The following is a 17463-nucleotide window of genomic DNA, read 5'->3' as shown; positions in this document are numbered from 1 at the left end:
TTTTTACGGTCTAATTTTCTGATATTGGTTAGAAAACAATGTCAATGATCGTAACATTAGTTGTCCAAATCTAAAATTTCCTGTTTCACGAGGAACGGAAAAACATCAAATTATTTCTTTTGTATTTTCGAAACCATTTCTAAAAATATCTAATAATTTTCACTTATTTGTCACATTAATAACACTTTCAATGTTGTCTGTGATTACAAATAGATAACGTAGATTTGAATACAAAATCTTTTAAGAAAATTTCAGTTACAAATACATAGCTCAAGTGAACACGAACGCTTTAAAAACCTAAATGCTTATCAAATATACAGTCATCTCTCCCTTACTCGATATTGAAGGGACCATCGAGTTAGGGAGGTATCGAGTAACAGAACACAAAAGCAGTGCAACTGCGTTCCAAGGGACCATCGAGTTAGCCATGAAAACCAACTTTTACTATGGTTCTCTAACTCGATATCGAGATACGGAATATCGAGTAAGGGAGAGTTAACTGTAGTTTGTCATTGTTTGCTCAACATATCTCTATTGTTCTTTTTAAAATGCAAGATGTACAATAAATAGAACAAAAAGATTTAACGTGTTATTAACTAGTCTTCAGATTATTTACGTATAATCCTCTATTAAGTTGAGTGTCTTCTCCAAATGTTATGAATCGTTGTTTCAGTTTCTCACACTTTCGCCCCCTTCCTAGTTTTTTCGCCCCCCAAATTTCATTTTACAAATTTTCGCCCCCCTGGACATGAAAATCGCCCCCACTTTGGGAATCACTGATTTAGAGCCTCGGATGGAATGCGGAGATCATCATTTGCCTTACTTCGATTGTTGACGGCAAATTCCTGCTGCAAACAGCATGCTTGTGCTTCAGGACTAACATCACGTACGGCGGTTGTCGCATTTTCGTCTGGTTTGTCTAAAAAACGGTTGGAGGGCAATCCAGTGCTTGAGAAAAAGAAATCTTTCAACTTGCCTGTGAGGAAGCGCTTCCTGCCGCTTCGCCTCAACGCCGGTGACTCGGACGGATTTGAAGATGTGCGCAACGGGAGCGCAGGGGTTGTCACAGTGTCATCAGGAAATGGATCCACGTTATCGCTGTACTCTCTGCCAGAATCGTCTTCATCTACAGGCTGCTCGGCTTGCTCGATGCTACCTTTCGCAGGAAATCGGTTCCCACGGAAATGCGCCATCGATGTCCAGCCGAATCGTCTTCCGTTCCTCTGATTTCTTCACAGCGGCCTCCACCACTCCTCCTTCACGGATGAAACTTACATCACGGCGCTTGATAATTTGTTTCGCTTTAGGGTCCCACAAGCGGTACGCTTTAGTGTACTCATCGAATCCAAATAGAATGCATTCGTGTGCTTTTGCATCCCACTTCTTGCGTTTCTGTTTCGGTATGTGAACCATTACCGATGACCCAAAAACACGGACGAGGGCGACACTTGGCTTTTTACCACTCCACATTTCCGATGTCTTATCGTGCCCCTTCGTGAAAAAGATTCACCAGGTACACCACTGTTGCTGTAGCTTCTGCCCAAAAACTCTTCGGTATGTTTGCTTCGAACAGCATGCACCGTGCACATTCCATGATGGTTCGGTTTACACGCTCTGCCATTCCGTTTTGTTCTGGCGTGTAGTCAACCGGACTCCTAAACGCTTCAGATGATTTCCCAGGAGATTGTTGGTGAACTTTTTTTGCGTTGTCGGTACGCAGTACTTTTAATTTCTTCCCAGTCTGTTTTTCAGATGAGCATCGAAAATCTTCAAAGGTCTTGATTTTTCGGCCAAGAAATACACGCTGATTCTCCGCGACTTGTCATCAATGAAGGTGAGATAATATAGACTTTCACCCAACGATTCCGTTTCCATTGCACCACAGATGTCGGAGTGTACCAGTTCCAAAAGCTCCGTTGCTCTTGAACCTACATTGCTGAAAAGCAAACGAGAAAGCTTACCCATTGCACAAATCCTGCAGTTTTCATCCTTGTTGACTACGTCGCTGAAATCGAGCCCCGATACCAGGCCGCCCTTGAGACGCTGCAGGCTGTTGAAATTGATGTGACCCTATTCTTCTATGCCACAAATCAACGGTGACCGCCGGCGAGCAAGCCAATGCTTTCGTAGGCGGTAATTGGTCTAATTTGGAAAGACCGTTCGTTCGACTACCTGTAGCGATGATGTGTCACTTGCCACCGTGACACCATCTGTGGTGAAAGTTACGCTGTATCTTCGTCGGACAATTTGATTCACGGACAGCAAGTTGGTGGCTAGCTCCAAAATCACGTGAACGTCGTGCATTTCATTTTGGAGGATTCTCGGGACAGCTCTCAGGCTTCAGCTTCATACTTCCCTTCGCAACCACTTTCATCGAACCTCGGTGGGCGGCCAATGCTGTCCCGCAATGCCGCTCGATGTTTTCCAACAAATTTCCCGATTTGGTTCGATCCATCGGAGTCGAAGTACAAGTGGCTATCATCTTCGGAAATAGTCGATAGTACCGTGCACCAAGCGTTACCTTTCCTGGAATCCTTCTGAGGGCATTCCCTGGCGATGTGGCCGAATTTCTGACTCCGTCGGCGCTGATTCGGTTTGCTTCGATTTTTGGCCGTGGTGCTTGTTACTTGAAAAAGCAGCACCAGCGACGACGACGACGACACACGAACTTCCTGCAGCAGCTTTGTATTGACGATATCACCGGTAATTGCTGTTCCGGAATTCTCCAGTGCCATTATCATCGGCCGATATTCTTCTGGCAAGCCTGCCAGTAGAAGAGTGCCAATCCATTTTCGCTGATGTCGAACCAGATCCCACGCAACTGATGAACGGTTGCTATGATCGTGTTCACATACGTTAGTTGCTAGGGACGCCGTGATTAATTTTCCCAGCAGACCAATTTTCCGGGTGAGCCCCGTATCTTCAAACGCTCCTTCTAGCTTTGACCACGTTTCCTTGCTTGTTTTCGCTTCTCGCACGTGGACATAGTGGAATGGGTCAAGCAAGAGAATGATTTTCCCCCGCGCTCTTTGGTCTTTTAATGGATCTACGGCAGGATCCGTTCCGTCCGCATTCGGCGTTGGCTTGACTGCTTCCCACAGGACTTCCAGCTCGAGAAACGTCTGGACGGCGAACTTCCACGTTTAACAATTTTCGCGACCCACTAGAAGCTCAATCGACGGCAGATTCGTTGACCTGTACAACTAATGGTTCTGAATATACTGCTGGGAGCATCATTTGGAAGTTTGATGTCCACTTGGATGTAGCTCCGGATAATTTATACATGATTGGAAATACAAACATGACTGACCATACTTTTCGGAACCAGTTTTAAGAAAATGGTTATATTTCTGAAGATTTTCAACGAATCTTAATGCATCCACCGCCATTCAACTTCCTATTAATTCTAGTTTCTAGGAAAACTGCCCAAGTAACCATGGAACATTATATAATTGCATATATAATGCAGCTGCATTGCCGTAAGCCTACCATTAAAGTAGATTAAAAGTGGAAAAGGGCACTTTTACAGTAAAATAATGCAAAAAGAACGATAAAGCAATGAAGCAACTTATAAAGTAATATTAATGCAGCAGTACAATTTATAAAGTGATGTTAGTGCATTGATACATTTGTAATGTAGGGTTAATGCTTTATTGCTTGACAGCTCTTGAAATTTGTTGAATAAAAGCAATGTTGCATCAATGGTGTTGATATGCAGTAGAATACGTGCAATGTTATAATGCTTGTAGTTACTTGGATGTAAACTGCTGTAAAACCTCACACCGCACAGAATTACAAACGACAGAAAAATTTCCATTTGGACCTCGGATAACCTCGGAAAATCCGGAACATATCCGGCGTCCAGTGACCAATATACATGACCAATCAAGTTACTGAAAGTAGACCAAATTATCCATCGACTGCTCCCGGATGCATGCATTATCATTAATTTTTCATAAAGTTATAACAGGTCCGTCGCGCTCGGGCTCAGATTGGGTACCACTTCTAGTACTGCATTTGGTCCCTCGGTAGTGCAAATAGTACCCAAGTTTGACACATCGCAGTACACTTTTCACGGCATTCTAGATTACCTTATGAGCCATGAAATTTTGAGCATTTGCAAGGGACATGAAGGTCTTTAATTTGTCTTTGGTTATAATCACTTGAATTCAGGCAAAATTTTGCCTATCCCCTGGGTATTTAGGTATTCAACACTTCGAAAAACACTTAGAAATTACGTCTACTTGAATTTTCACACGCTCTGCGCTTCGAATGTACGGTTTTTCAGTGACAGTTTGTGACAGGTTCCCTTGACTTTTGGGAGCTCGCAATCTAAGCTAGCTGTCTCCTGTCTCTCAGGTGGTGATCAATCGATCAAATGTTCAACGCAAACGACTATCAGGTTCTCTAGGTTTGTGCTATTGAAAATTCGAGGGTTGGCTTCGATGCATCTTCACCTTATGTTGATGTTGATCGCCTGCTTTCTTGGCGGAAACCTTAGCCGGTTACTGATGGTTCTAGAAGCGTCTCCTTCACATTCCGCTAATTGTTTGTTTTGATGGATCATCTCTTATGGGTCCCCCTAAGAGCCGCTTTCTATCTCCGCTGGAAAAGTCGCCTTTGTGAGCCCATGTTTATCTATGCAAGCAAGGAGGCCATACTAGAGTTGACATAGTCCTTCGTGGAGTACTATAATCAAAGCCGGATCGGCGCAAGTCAGGTAATTACATCTGATCTTACTTCCGCCTAGTTGGAACCTGAGACCTTGGAACAACCAGGCGACGGATTGGGAACGTACTTTAAGGCCTACTGAGGTAGAATCTTGAAAAGGACCACTTGAACAGTTTGATGATCCAGATAAACTAAAATTCATTTTTTGCCAAAGAACAATTCGGAATCCGACATGGACATTCGACCACTCATCAACTCTTACGTGGAACAAATTTGATTCGTTCCAACAAATCTGAAGGCTATTCTACTGGTCTTGCTCACACTGTCAAATGCTTTTTCTATGTCTAGGAATAGAAAAAGCATTCAACAGAGTTTGGACTGAAGGATCGATTGTAAAATTTAATAAAAAAAATCACCTTACATTGTAGGAATAATCCAAAGACATCTGTAAAATCGTACACTTCAGATTAATTATCAGAAGCCAAGTATTCCTCAAGACAGCTATTTGGACCAATATTATATGAAATATTCACATTTGACTTACCTGAGCAACCTCAGGGATGTCAAAAATCTTTGTTTGTGGATGACACAGGCCTCTCCGCCAAAGGACGAAGCCTGCGTGTCATCTGAAGTAGATTGCAAAAAAGTTTGGATATTTTTTGTTCATACTTGCAAAAATGGAAGGTTGTTTTAAAAATCACATTGAAGGCATTCAAGCCAAATGAAACAAATATAAAAAATGTCTGTTTCCACTTATAACAGAAAATCGAAACTTTGTCTTAAGAACATGCTTTTGATATTCAAATAAATGTTAAGGCTAGCTATGTTGAATGTTGTACCAATATGGACTGGATGTTGTAATACTAGGAATAAAGCTCTTCAATCCGAATCGTAAATGTTTGATGCATGAACCAATAATAAATCTCATCAAAATCTATCGAACGATGGGAAAACTAGAGAATTTTGGAGCAGAAATAGAACAACAGCCCAATCATACTATTTTTAAAGCTCTGGCGACACTTTTCCACTCAACAATGTGCAAGTTCTTTCTCAACTTTCCCAGCCTTCGTTCAGAAAGCTAAATTTACAAGTCTTGAACATCGTTTTTCTGTGAAGATCTGCGCCGAGTAGGATTCGGAAGGATGCTTCATCGTATTGCAACTACAACGCTTTCTTCCTCGTTTCCCTAGGGCATTGTTGTGTCGCTTTTACATGGATAAATTCTTCCTCGCAATAAATGAGTCCTTCTCTTAGACCAGGGTTTCTCAAACGGTGGTCCGCGGACTTCTAAGAGGCCGGGACGAATTGTCAGGGGACGCGAAGCAATTGTAATTAGGATTCTCTTGCTTCACTTGTTTCTCATAATAAAACACTTAAAATAACATTCTGGCAATAACAGATTTCCAGTCAGGTATAATTACTCAGCTAGCAGCTGTTTTAAACATAGCTTACCGGCATTGCCTGATGATTCTTCTGAGCCGAACTGGATAGAAAATGAAACTGAGATCATTCCTGTAAATATAAACGAAAAGTTTCTGACGAAATTTAAACCCTCACATGGCACAGGAGCAAAATTATTATAAGGCTTAGTTATATATTTTATGTATTCCAGTTATAGTCCAGGTTAGACCTAGGGCTTCGCGAAATGTGTATAAAACTAAAACGTTTTGGTTCCCAAAACGTTGGGAACCACTGTCTTAGACCTTCGTGCTTTTTCCCTTTCCTGTTATAACGGTGGGTAGCTATATCTGTTGCTGACTCTTCAAAAAAGCTCTGAACCCTTTTTCTTACCGTCGAGAGACATACATAGTCTCAAAGTGGAAAAGGGTAGCGAGTTGACAGACACCCCCTCCCCAAGAACACACAATACATACGTTGTTTCTCCAAGCAACATTGCATCAACGCTGACAGGCGAACGAATACGAATAATGATGGTAGGGGATTTCACTTCTCCAAGTGCATCCATAATTGCTATCCCATCACAATTCACGGAACGCCAAAGCTACCCTTTTGAAGCTGTGTCAAAAAGGTCGACCTGTGATTATCTGGTATCGTCCTCCGGAAACTAAACGTGAAAAGGATGATGCATAGAAACGGCTACAACAGTAGCCGTCACTTGGTAATGAAACACATGTATCCGGGCGAATCGGAATACACTTGGCCTGGTACCGTAGTGTCTCAACAATTGGCATTCTGAGAGGGTATATATGACCGTCAATTGTTTTTTTTTTTTCGATGGGCATAACCTGAGATAGATATAAATGAGTTGGGAATCATAACGAAAATTACAAAGGACAATCTTGTTCCGATTAATAAGCTATGGGCCATAATTTGAATCAAAACGGTATCATTTGATGTGTTACTATGCAGTGTCAAAAAGACAGACGGTCCCTTTGCGGATCTTACCTGTAGGTAGATGGATTAAAAGCATGCAGGGATAATTTAGCTGATTGGGTTTCATGTTAGTGAGACTTGAGTTCTGAGCGTAGATGTGACTGATATGAGGATGCGATCGCTTTTGTTTTTTTCGTCTTGAAATTACTTCTTTTATTTTAGCGTTCCATCACAACTTGGGCACTGTTGCCGCTGGGAACACTTCTACGGCTATGTATTCCGCAGAGTTAGCCTCACCGGAGTAAACGTCATTCCGACAGATCAATCTGTCAACTAGCTTAGAGGATCTAATGAATAGATTTCAGAGTCACTGTGGATGAGTGCGCAGATTTGCTATTCCGTGAAATATTAACAGAACTATTATAAAAGTTGGATTGTTATTCCTTGAACTCTTTGAATTCTAAAAGTAGTGGTTTGAAACAGTATGTGTGAAATGTTAAAACTTAAAACTATAAAACAGTTAAAATTACTTTTATTACAGAACACAAGTAGTTACAAGGCTAAAACTTAAAGCTTGAGAGGTTAAAATCCTTCTTCTTTCTGGCGTTACGTCCCTACTGGGACAGAGCCTGCTTCTCAGCTTAGTGTTCTTATCAGCATTTCCACAGTTATTAACTGAGAGCTTACTATGCCGATGACCATTTTTGCATGCGTATATCGTGTGGCAGGTACGAAGATACTCTATGCCCTGGGAAGTCGAGAAAATTTCCAACCCGAAAAGATCCTCGACCGGTGGGATTCGAAACCACGACCCTCAGCTTGGTCTTGCTGAATAGCTGCGCGTTTACCGCTACGGCTATCTGGGCCCCTGAGGTTAAAATCCTACAAGATACATTAAAAGTACTTAATAATTAATCATGCAACATGCACTAGAGTACTAATTACGTTATCAATTACAGTTGAATTGCAATTATAATTGATTATTAGAGGCAAAGCAGAACAGTTATTCTATAGTTAAAACACCGATCGTGTAAGTAGCATACACAAGACAAAGTAATCTAAACTAATAAAAAACAAATTGCAGTTTAAAGCATCGCCAAACTACACAAAACAGTGTTTGTGCTGCTGAAAACCTGGTGACCAGCTCCCCGTTTCTGCTCTCTGCCAACAGGCACAGTCTGCTTCTAAGCTTAGTGTGCTTAAAAACATTTTTACAGTTGTTAACTGCTAGCTTAATATGTCAATTAATCATTTTTGCAAGTGTTTATCATGGGGCAAAGAAGGACGAAGCTACTGTATTCTCTACTGAATTGCTACTGTATTCCCTAATGAAGTTTTCTAGCAGAAAAGATAAAATATGATACTATAAGATAATTCTAAATGATAGTAAACACTATTTGAAGATAGATGTAATTGGTAACGAATTCAAATTTAAAAAAAATATTTTGGTTTGATACTGTGATATGTGCGATTTTGTTAAATTCTCTGCCAATTTTCTATAGCCGCACAAACTTTACAAGAAAAATACACATGAAAATATGTAATTTTCTGTATGTTTTTCAAACCTTAGTGCAGTGAATCAAATTGTCATTAAAGGACACGAAAAACAAAGAGCAAAGCAAGCTCGCTCACAACCGTTTATCCCAACTGTTGCGGATTGTGATACAATCAAAAGCAAACTTGTCATGACAATCACAGGGCGCTACATTGTTGTAACCTTTTCAACTCGCGAATAATCAGTTATTTTAAGTTTGTGTTGGCAAATGTACTGTATGGATGCGGTTTGATAATGTGCTAATGTTTACCAACACAGAGGAAGTTCTCGAAAATTGCAATGCGAAGCCCAAAAAATCGCTGCGCACGTGGTGATCAATCGTTGTCATATTCTTTTCAAGTGATGATAAACTGATGTTGCGGAATAACATTGTTGGAACAAGAATACGAGATGACAATGTCTTTGTTGCTGCGTGTTGGGTGACAATTGATTCACTGCCTTAGTGATAAGTTGGTCCACCTACATGCTCAATAAACTGGAAATTTCTATTGGGCATACTGGAAACCGTTCTTTTTATTTATATATCTCGAAGTTCTCCCAAGCTTTAGAAATTGCAATTTTAAGTTCTGCAACATTATTATATTGCTTTCTGTTAGCATAAATTTGTCACACAATGATCCCCCAGATGTTTTCCACAGGATATGGGCTACTGGATGGTCATCATAAAAGTTCCATTTTGTGGCTCTGGAACCACCTCCGCAACAGAACTAGTATGAATACTTGCGTTATCTTGTTGGAACATGAACTTTTTGCAACGATACTTTGAATGGAACCAAGAAGCTGGTTGATGTATCCTGTCAAATGACAGCCGTAAACCACGATTTATAATTAAAAACAAGCAATATCAATTGCTATACATCAAGCAATCTCATTATAAAGTTTTCCTGAAAATAAAAAGAGCTATGAGCCGACAGTTTTAATTCGGCTATCGACCAGGCAACAACCCTTTCCAAACCCTCCCTAACCCGAAGTGCCCATAAACCAGGACATAACACTGTTGAGGACATCTATGTAGTGGGAAGAGATCATCTTACATGATGTGAATGCTAGATTATGCATTCCAGAGGCACAAAATGCAATCCAAAATCCCGCGTTGGAAAATACTGAGGGTCCTTTCGCAGTTCTCTCCAATAACCCGTGAAACCCGTGGGCCCAGATAGCCGTAGCGGTAAACGCGCAGCTATTCAGCACGACCATGCTGAGGGTCGTGGGTTCGAATTCCGCTGGTCGAGGATCTTTTCGTAAAGGAAATTTTCTCGATTCCCAAATCATAGAGTATCATCGTCCCTGCCACATGATATACACATGCAAATATGGTCAATCGGCAAAGAAAGCTCTCAGTTAATAACTGTGGAAGTGCACATAAGAACACTAATCTGATAAGCAGGCTTTGTCCCAGTTGGGACGTAACGCCAGAAAGAAAAAGAAGAAGAACCCGTGAATCCGTCTGGACCATCCTAATTAAACTTTTTCTAATCGGAAAGGATCACCTGAGCGTAAAAAATAAACATAAAATTACGTCATTGCAAACCACAATTTTGTTTACTCTATCTGTCAGAAAAGTTAAATATTTAAAAGTGTATTACCGTGTCCTATTGGCGTGTCCTGTTAAGTTTAGCGCATTCCGCACTTTTTTGCTTATTAAGGCATTCAGATCTGGAGCCTTGTTTATTTTTAATAGGACAATATTCGGCCTGAGGTACAGAACATAACGATAGTCTTTACAGTGCGCATCGTACCTTCGTGCTGTGCGTACACGAATTCTCTCTGCTCTTGGAAGTTTTCTTAAAAACTACCTAAAGCAATAGAACAGTACTTTTCAGTGTTAAAAAAACAGTACTTTTCAGTGCTAAAATTAAAAACGATTCCTTTCAGTGCTACTAAAACAATACTTTTCAGTACTATTTTTTCTACTACTGATCCCTTTACAATCCTTGTTCGGACCCGTGCCTTCGATTTTTCGTTGGATCCGTTGGCGAAAGCTAGAAGTGATAATCCTTCTTGGACACCGTCTTGGGAAAAAACCTCTCGAAGGACACGTCTTCTTCCGTTTATTAACTTAACATGGTATCAACAACAAACAAAAGGAAGGGTGAATCTCTGAATTCACAACTTCCTTCCAAAAAAGTGGGATTTAAATCTGTCACTAAACGTGGCAAGAATGAAAGAAAGGACGCTTCCCCGGAATGCGATCTTTCTTCCAAGGGTGAAATGAATAATTGTTTCGAAATGAGCAATCAGTTCGATGCTCTAGACAAACTTTTCGAACACCAAATCGAAGCAGCCTCTTGCCCAGGCTCTTTGATTCAAGTGAGGAAGCAAAGAGTGCCGCCTATCGTGGTATGTTGTTTGGGGGATTTAGGCAGGAGATCTTGAACTCCATTAGGGGAATCAAGGTCTCCTTTCAAATCGCAAAGAAAGCAGACTGTCGCGTTTTGCCGGAAACTCTTAAAGATCACGAACTTCTTGTCAAACATCTTGAAGAGAAGAAGTACATTTTTTTACTTATGACGACAAAACTGAACGTTCGTTCAAAGTCGTCTTGAAAGGTCTCTCAAGTGACTATAAGTCACATGAAGAGATCAAAAATGGAATAAATGATTTACTTGGATTCTCCCCAGTCCAAGTAATCATTATGAAAAAGAGAACCCAATCTGGCATTGTTCGGAAAGGGCTTTCTCAAGAATATTGTTCAGTTCACTTTAACAAAAACGAACCAAATAATATTAAAGCTTTAGAAAAAGCAAAACTTTTGTTCGATGTCCGTGTGACATGGGAACATTTCCCGAAACCTGGAGGAAATTACCAGAACTCCACTCAGTGCCGTCGGTGCCAAAAGTGGGGTCATGGTACAAAAAATTGTCGCATGGATGCTAAATGCATGATTTGCGGAGGTTCTTCTCACGCTAAGGACGTCTGTTCTGTGATGGAAGATACCACCAAGTTTATATGCTCGAATTGCGGGGCTAATCATAAGTCAAATTTTTGAGATTGCCCTTCACGCAATAGAGTATGGTAGAATATCGAACAATACTCATTTTTCAGTTAACGATCGCTTGATCATGAATCATTCCCATCAGGAAGATCATAATCATACTCATTCACAAACTAATTTTAATCCGTCGGGTAGCCGTTCGAATCTTTCAAATTCGAATGTATTTACCCACGGAAAATCCTTTGCCGATATCGTAGCAGGTAATTTGAACTCCTCCCCTATTCGTACTATGAGTACACTACTACCATTCTACTTGCTTCAAATAAAATGGAAAAAACCCTTCCACCACAGGTAACATCTACTCCGCCTCTTCGTCTACCAAAAAATCTAATGGGAAATCATCAAATGTACCCACTTCAAGTGATATGTCATAGAAGAATTCACATGAGAAGAGTATATTTACTTTTTTATAGATTATTATTACGAGCAGTTAGAGGACTGAACACAAAAGTTTTGCCCTTTCCTTAGTAATTTCGATATAAACTTCAAATGCCGTGTGCACAACCATATTTCTTCCAAATCACTTCAAATTTCGGGAGAATGATTTTTATCATAATTGAAATCGTTTAAACATAGGGGAGCAGAAAATTCAAAATTTCTAATATACATCTTCCACAATTCCGGTATAAAATTCACGGTAGCTTTCGTCAAGAGCAATGTGTGAAAATCGGTCTACTAAAATTAGTGGGACTCTTATGCGTAGAAATTCGTCACAAACTTGGTATTTCTAGGCACTACCGTCCCACTTTGGATTTCTCCGCAAAATTCAAATTTGTTCGCTAAAACCAACTCTTGACTTAAGAACACCCATTTCCTCATATTATAGCGAAGAAATTTAAAAAAAAAATTGTCATAACCTTTATCCAAATGGAGCATAAATGTGCCAAAATCATCAGTTGCGTTTTTCTCGGTTTCATATTTTGGAACATGAGACAATTATGCGTATAACGACAGCGTGCTTAATAATGAAATAACTGTAGTTACAGTCCATGTTTATGAGTCTAAAATAAAATATCGAACACCGTGTATAATGAAATTTGTTCTTCTTTCAATAACGGAGCCTTGAGGAAGATTTATTCACTGTCAATATTTAAGAATGGGGATGATCTAAAATAGGATCCATTTTTATGTTTCGAAGTCATCTTGATTCCACATCACGGAGTTCAATGTTGCGTTGTCTAACAGGAAATCTATGCCGCATCTGTTTTTTTGAATACGATAACCAATTCGTACTAAAATTTTGCTTGACGATCTGGTTTATAGCTAGATCTGTGTTATGCAAATCAACAAGATGATATACAGTTATTTTCAAATCTTGAAAGCTAAAATATATAAAAGAAATAAAATTATTGGAATACATACGGATATTGTAAAAAAAATAATTATGCAGCAAAATCCGCAAACAGTTTTGTGAAAATTATTGACATTTCGATCAACAACGAAAACACTGCTTACTAAGACCTTGCTATAAAATTTGTTGACATTAACAGTCAAAATAGAATCACCCCTTGTTGTTTTATAGCCAGCGTAAAAAGCTGGATATAATTTCTGGTAGATAGTTTTAGATGTTTGTCACTATTAAAAATAATGACATATGAGCAATTCTCGCTGAAATCAGGCCGCAATCGGCACCCATCGTTAGAATTCCATTTTAATGTCACTGAACGATAATTTTGATAAAACTTAAGGGTGGTCCTATCGGGTTCCCTCGTACACCAGCTAGCTAAACAGTTTGCTAAAAAGCCCATTTTTTGATAAATCTTAGGTGTATCTTCGCATGATATGTCTCATATTTCCCTTGGAACAGATAGCAAACTTCTTCTTCTTTCTGGCGTTATTTCCTCACTGGGACAGAGCCTGCTTCTCAGCTTAGTGTTCTTATGAGCACTTCCACAGTTATTAACTGAGAGCTTACTATGCCAATGACCAATTTTGCATGCGTATATCGTGTGGCAGGTACGAAGATACTCTATGCCCTGGGAAGTCGAGAAGAGAAAATTTCCTACCCGAAAAGATCCTCGACCGGTGGGATTCGAACCCACGATCCTCAGCTTGGTCTTGCTGAAAAGCTGCGCGTTTACCGCTACGGCTATCAGGGCCCCAATAGCAAACTTAGTGGCATCATATAGAGAAAGGGTATAGCTTTCATTTGAATATAAAAAAATAAATTGGCGGTTATTTTGAATTTGGACGCCATTTTGAGATTACCATCCGAAAACTGAGAAAAAACTGAATAAGGCTGCACAAACGAGGTGAGCAATGGTATTTACCGAATGAAATAAACGATTTTCTAAATAATGTTCTACGATCATTTTTTTTTTGCACAACAAAGTCACAAGTTTCCAGTCGTTGATGTTTTATTCGAGTCAAGTGAAGAATAAATGTATTATTTTCAGTGAAAAAATCTGGCGGCCATCTTGAATTTTGACGCCATCTTGGTTTTAAGTAGTAAATTGATTTTCCACCTTGATAGCACACAACATGTTCAATTTTAATGCAACCGTTACGCTAACTCTTCTTCGTTCTCTTCTTTTTCCTGGCGTTACGTTGTTCATTTTACCGGCCCTTTATCCATACTTTAATATAAAACTGGTGTGTATTTTTCCTAAGAAAATTCTTGAGGAATATATTTTAGTTTGGTGTCTTTAGATAACTTTGTTGTAAAATGATAGTAAATAAATAAGAGCTGTTGTACAAAGTACAAAAGCGCGACAGCCCGTTGGTTAATAGACTCAACATTTTCAAAATTGGTATCTAAGCCAACCGGACCGCGTTTAGTCGATAGAAGACTCAGTTCTCTCATGCGTGTAATCGATTGAACAACAAAAAGGAAAATAACTTACAAAACAAATGTTTTTGAAGGCCTGTGTAATGTGGAGTTCCAAATCCACGGTCTCCCAGGGCCCTCGGCCCACTCCAAATCTAGCTCTAAAATATTAAAAATAAGGAATAATCAAGGGGCATCGTTGATCCAAGTCTCCTCCAAAACTGATGATTGCCGTGTTCATTTTACTTAATTTTCTCAGAACCTAAAGTGTGACTGGAATACTTGAGACTCGAGCTTATGTATGCCAAACTATCCTACTACGAAGCAAATCATGTTAAAATACACGTCCTTCTCTTTCGAGCTTATGTATGCCAAACTATCCTACTACGAAGCAAATCATGTTAAAATACACGTCTTTCTCTTTCCAACTTTGCAGGACGCCAAGGAGATCCTGTGCGATCCGGAGAGGCGTGCCAACTATGACAAGTGGCGCAGCAGTGGCATCCAGATAAGCTACAAAAACTGGGTCGGCATGAAGGAGCACGTCCAGCAGAGCATGCACTGGGCCACACCCAAGACAAAGGATCGCATGCTACCGGAAACGGCCGGCGCTGGAAGCGGTTTGAGTGCCGCCCAGCCAAATCCGGCTCACCGTCGAGCTTCGGAGGGTGGAGCAGCTTTGTACTACGGTGGCCGGAAGGGTGAATGGGGTCAGGAGAATCCAAGCGAGGTGGTCAACAAGTTCCGCAACTATGAGATCTAAATTTGTTGAGATGGAGGAAGGTTTGTTTTATGTTTTGTTTTTAGGTTATTAATTACATTCAAGGAATTTGCTATGGGGTTTGAGTCTTTTCTAGTCGGTGCTTCCACCAACCAATAAGATCGTTTGTGCTCCTTTTTACCGCGGTTTTGAAGCACTGACTCTGAAGAAACTTGAACCCAGTGCTAGTTTTCAAATAATTATAATTCATTGTACACGCAAAACTTAATTATACATTTTAATACACAAATTAAAGCATTTTAAATGGTTATCACCCTTTTGACCAGTTTGAGAACAGATGTCTTTATGAATTTGTTTAAATTAAAATATATTGACGGATAGAGGATCATCTCAGTCAACACAATATTCACAATAATAGCCATTGTTCTAATGTGTGTATCTTTCTCCAAATCCCCATACAAATGATTGTTGTTTGAAAAGAAAACTATTGTGTAATGTTATTTATGGTATATTTAATCGACAAAAAGAAAAGAAAAACAAATAAGTGGTGTTGACATTGAAAAAAAAAACTGTGTTGATTATTATATGTGTGAGGAATCAGCAAACATGCTACTTAATGTATTGATAGATATTTAATTAACAAGAAACACAAACACATCACAGAGTAATGTAATTCATGTAGTCAATTTAAGTTGACGAAAAAAGAAAATGATTCGCGTAGATGAAAAAGTAAAAACAGAATAAGAGTAATAATTTCCATATACGAAAAAAGATAAATAAGAAAATGATCGCGTATCTTCCTTCTCAATGCGGCACGAACGCGAACTAATCAAAATAATAAGAACATAGAGTTCGTGCCACTGAAATCATATACAATCTATAGGAAACAAGTCAGTATACATGTGTAGCGTTTACAAGATTTTGTACTCTGATGAATAAAAAACAAAATGGAAATCAAACTAGATATTCTATAGTGTTGAAGACTAATGTTTCCCAAATCCCTTGAAATGATAAGGTGTTTTGACATTCAAGTCCTATTTTCACCTCTCAAAGATGCAACTGAATGCGGGCTTTAGACATTTTACATATGCAGTGAATTAAAAAGAAGGCTAGTACCAGGTCAGTCCTACCAAGCATCATTAAGACCACGAGGAAAAGTTCTCCAACATTTAAAATACCTTCCCGATTTCCTACGTTTGTTCCTGCCTTAGGGATGAGTGCAATAACACTTCATCAATGATGAATTTATTCATATACATAAATCTGGATCTATATTTATTATTCGTTCTTCTTAAGAGCAAGCTTCAAGAGAAATTATCCTACCTACAGATAGACTTCATATTTTAATGAGTAGGAGAGGTTTTTCTATATGCATCACAAAATCAAACAGCAAGAAAGAACTTTGGGAGGATGTTCCCTCCCCCCGTTATACCATTTCAATAGACAAAAGTTTTAACAAGCCGAGAACAAAACCATTCTCATAACTTTTCCAATACCTACCAACCAAGTTTGCAAAAACACTTCATCCGATAGAACGAAGAGCACGCTCAGCATAGAAGTCAAGTCCAGGCGATGCTTGCCGGTGGATATATCTTTTATTAACATATCGGATGAGGCTGTTATATCTTGCAGTTAACATCAGCCCTACAACGCAAACCATTGAAAATCCCCACCTTGAAACTCATGAGAAGTAGCTTTATTATATACTAGACTTGTGTCAGAAAAGACTTTAAACTATCCAGTCGCAAAACGCCCACCCAGTTTATAAAGGATATAAAGGAAAATGAAATAAATATCGATGTGCACCTCTCCAACATGTCACAAATAATGAAAAACGATTTTAAACAACCTTCGTCGTAAAAAATGTCTATGAATAATGAAAGCTCAAAATGCATTACTAAAGTGCAAAACACATCTAAGATATAGGAATAAAACCACAAACTGAACATCCAAATCTTTTTAGGATTAAATGTGATACAAGAATTAAAAACAAAAGTCATGCTATACACACAATGTACAATGAAAAGTAAGATAAAGTATAACACACGTACACAAAATCAGATGAGAACACATCAACATGACACTTTGAACAAAAACATCACTCAAATAAAAAAAAAACTAAAAACTAAAAATGTTTTTCTTTATGTTTATGATATTACAAACCATAATACATCTTAGTGATTATACCTGCTACGTGGAACAAACCGCAGAAGCTCGATAGCAAACTAATATATAGCGCATTTGCTCAAAAGAACACGCGGCGTTCCCAGAAGCCCTCACCCCTGAAACCCACCATCCAACACCACCAACGGAATAAGGCTATCGAAGGCGAATTTACCTACTCGGCTCCCCAACAGTTAAATTGATCCAGATTGTTGATATATATAAATAGATAATTTCTATAAACATCATATGAGACA

General features: G+C 39.3%; 1 protein-coding gene across 1 annotated transcript in view; it reads left to right on the top strand.

Moving 5' to 3' along the window:
- LOC5568679 (J domain-containing protein) overlaps nt 1-17016 on the top strand; it is a 144589-nt gene extending 127573 nt beyond the window's left edge. Inside the window, exon 3 of the mRNA XM_001658039.2 lies at nt 14759-17016. Coding sequence (XP_001658089.1) covers nt 14759-15085 — 327 coding nt within the window. The 3' untranslated portion in view covers nt 15086-17016. The remainder of the gene's footprint in view (nt 1-14758) is intronic.
- Nucleotides 17017-17463: the final 447 nt, after the last annotated feature.

This window comes from Aedes aegypti, chromosome 1, assembly GCF_002204515.2.
Source record: "Aedes aegypti strain LVP_AGWG chromosome 1, AaegL5.0 Primary Assembly, whole genome shotgun sequence".
NCBI classification, from domain to species: domain Eukaryota; kingdom Metazoa; phylum Arthropoda; class Insecta; order Diptera; family Culicidae; genus Aedes; species Aedes aegypti.
This window is presented reverse-complemented; position numbering and strand designations above follow the sequence as displayed.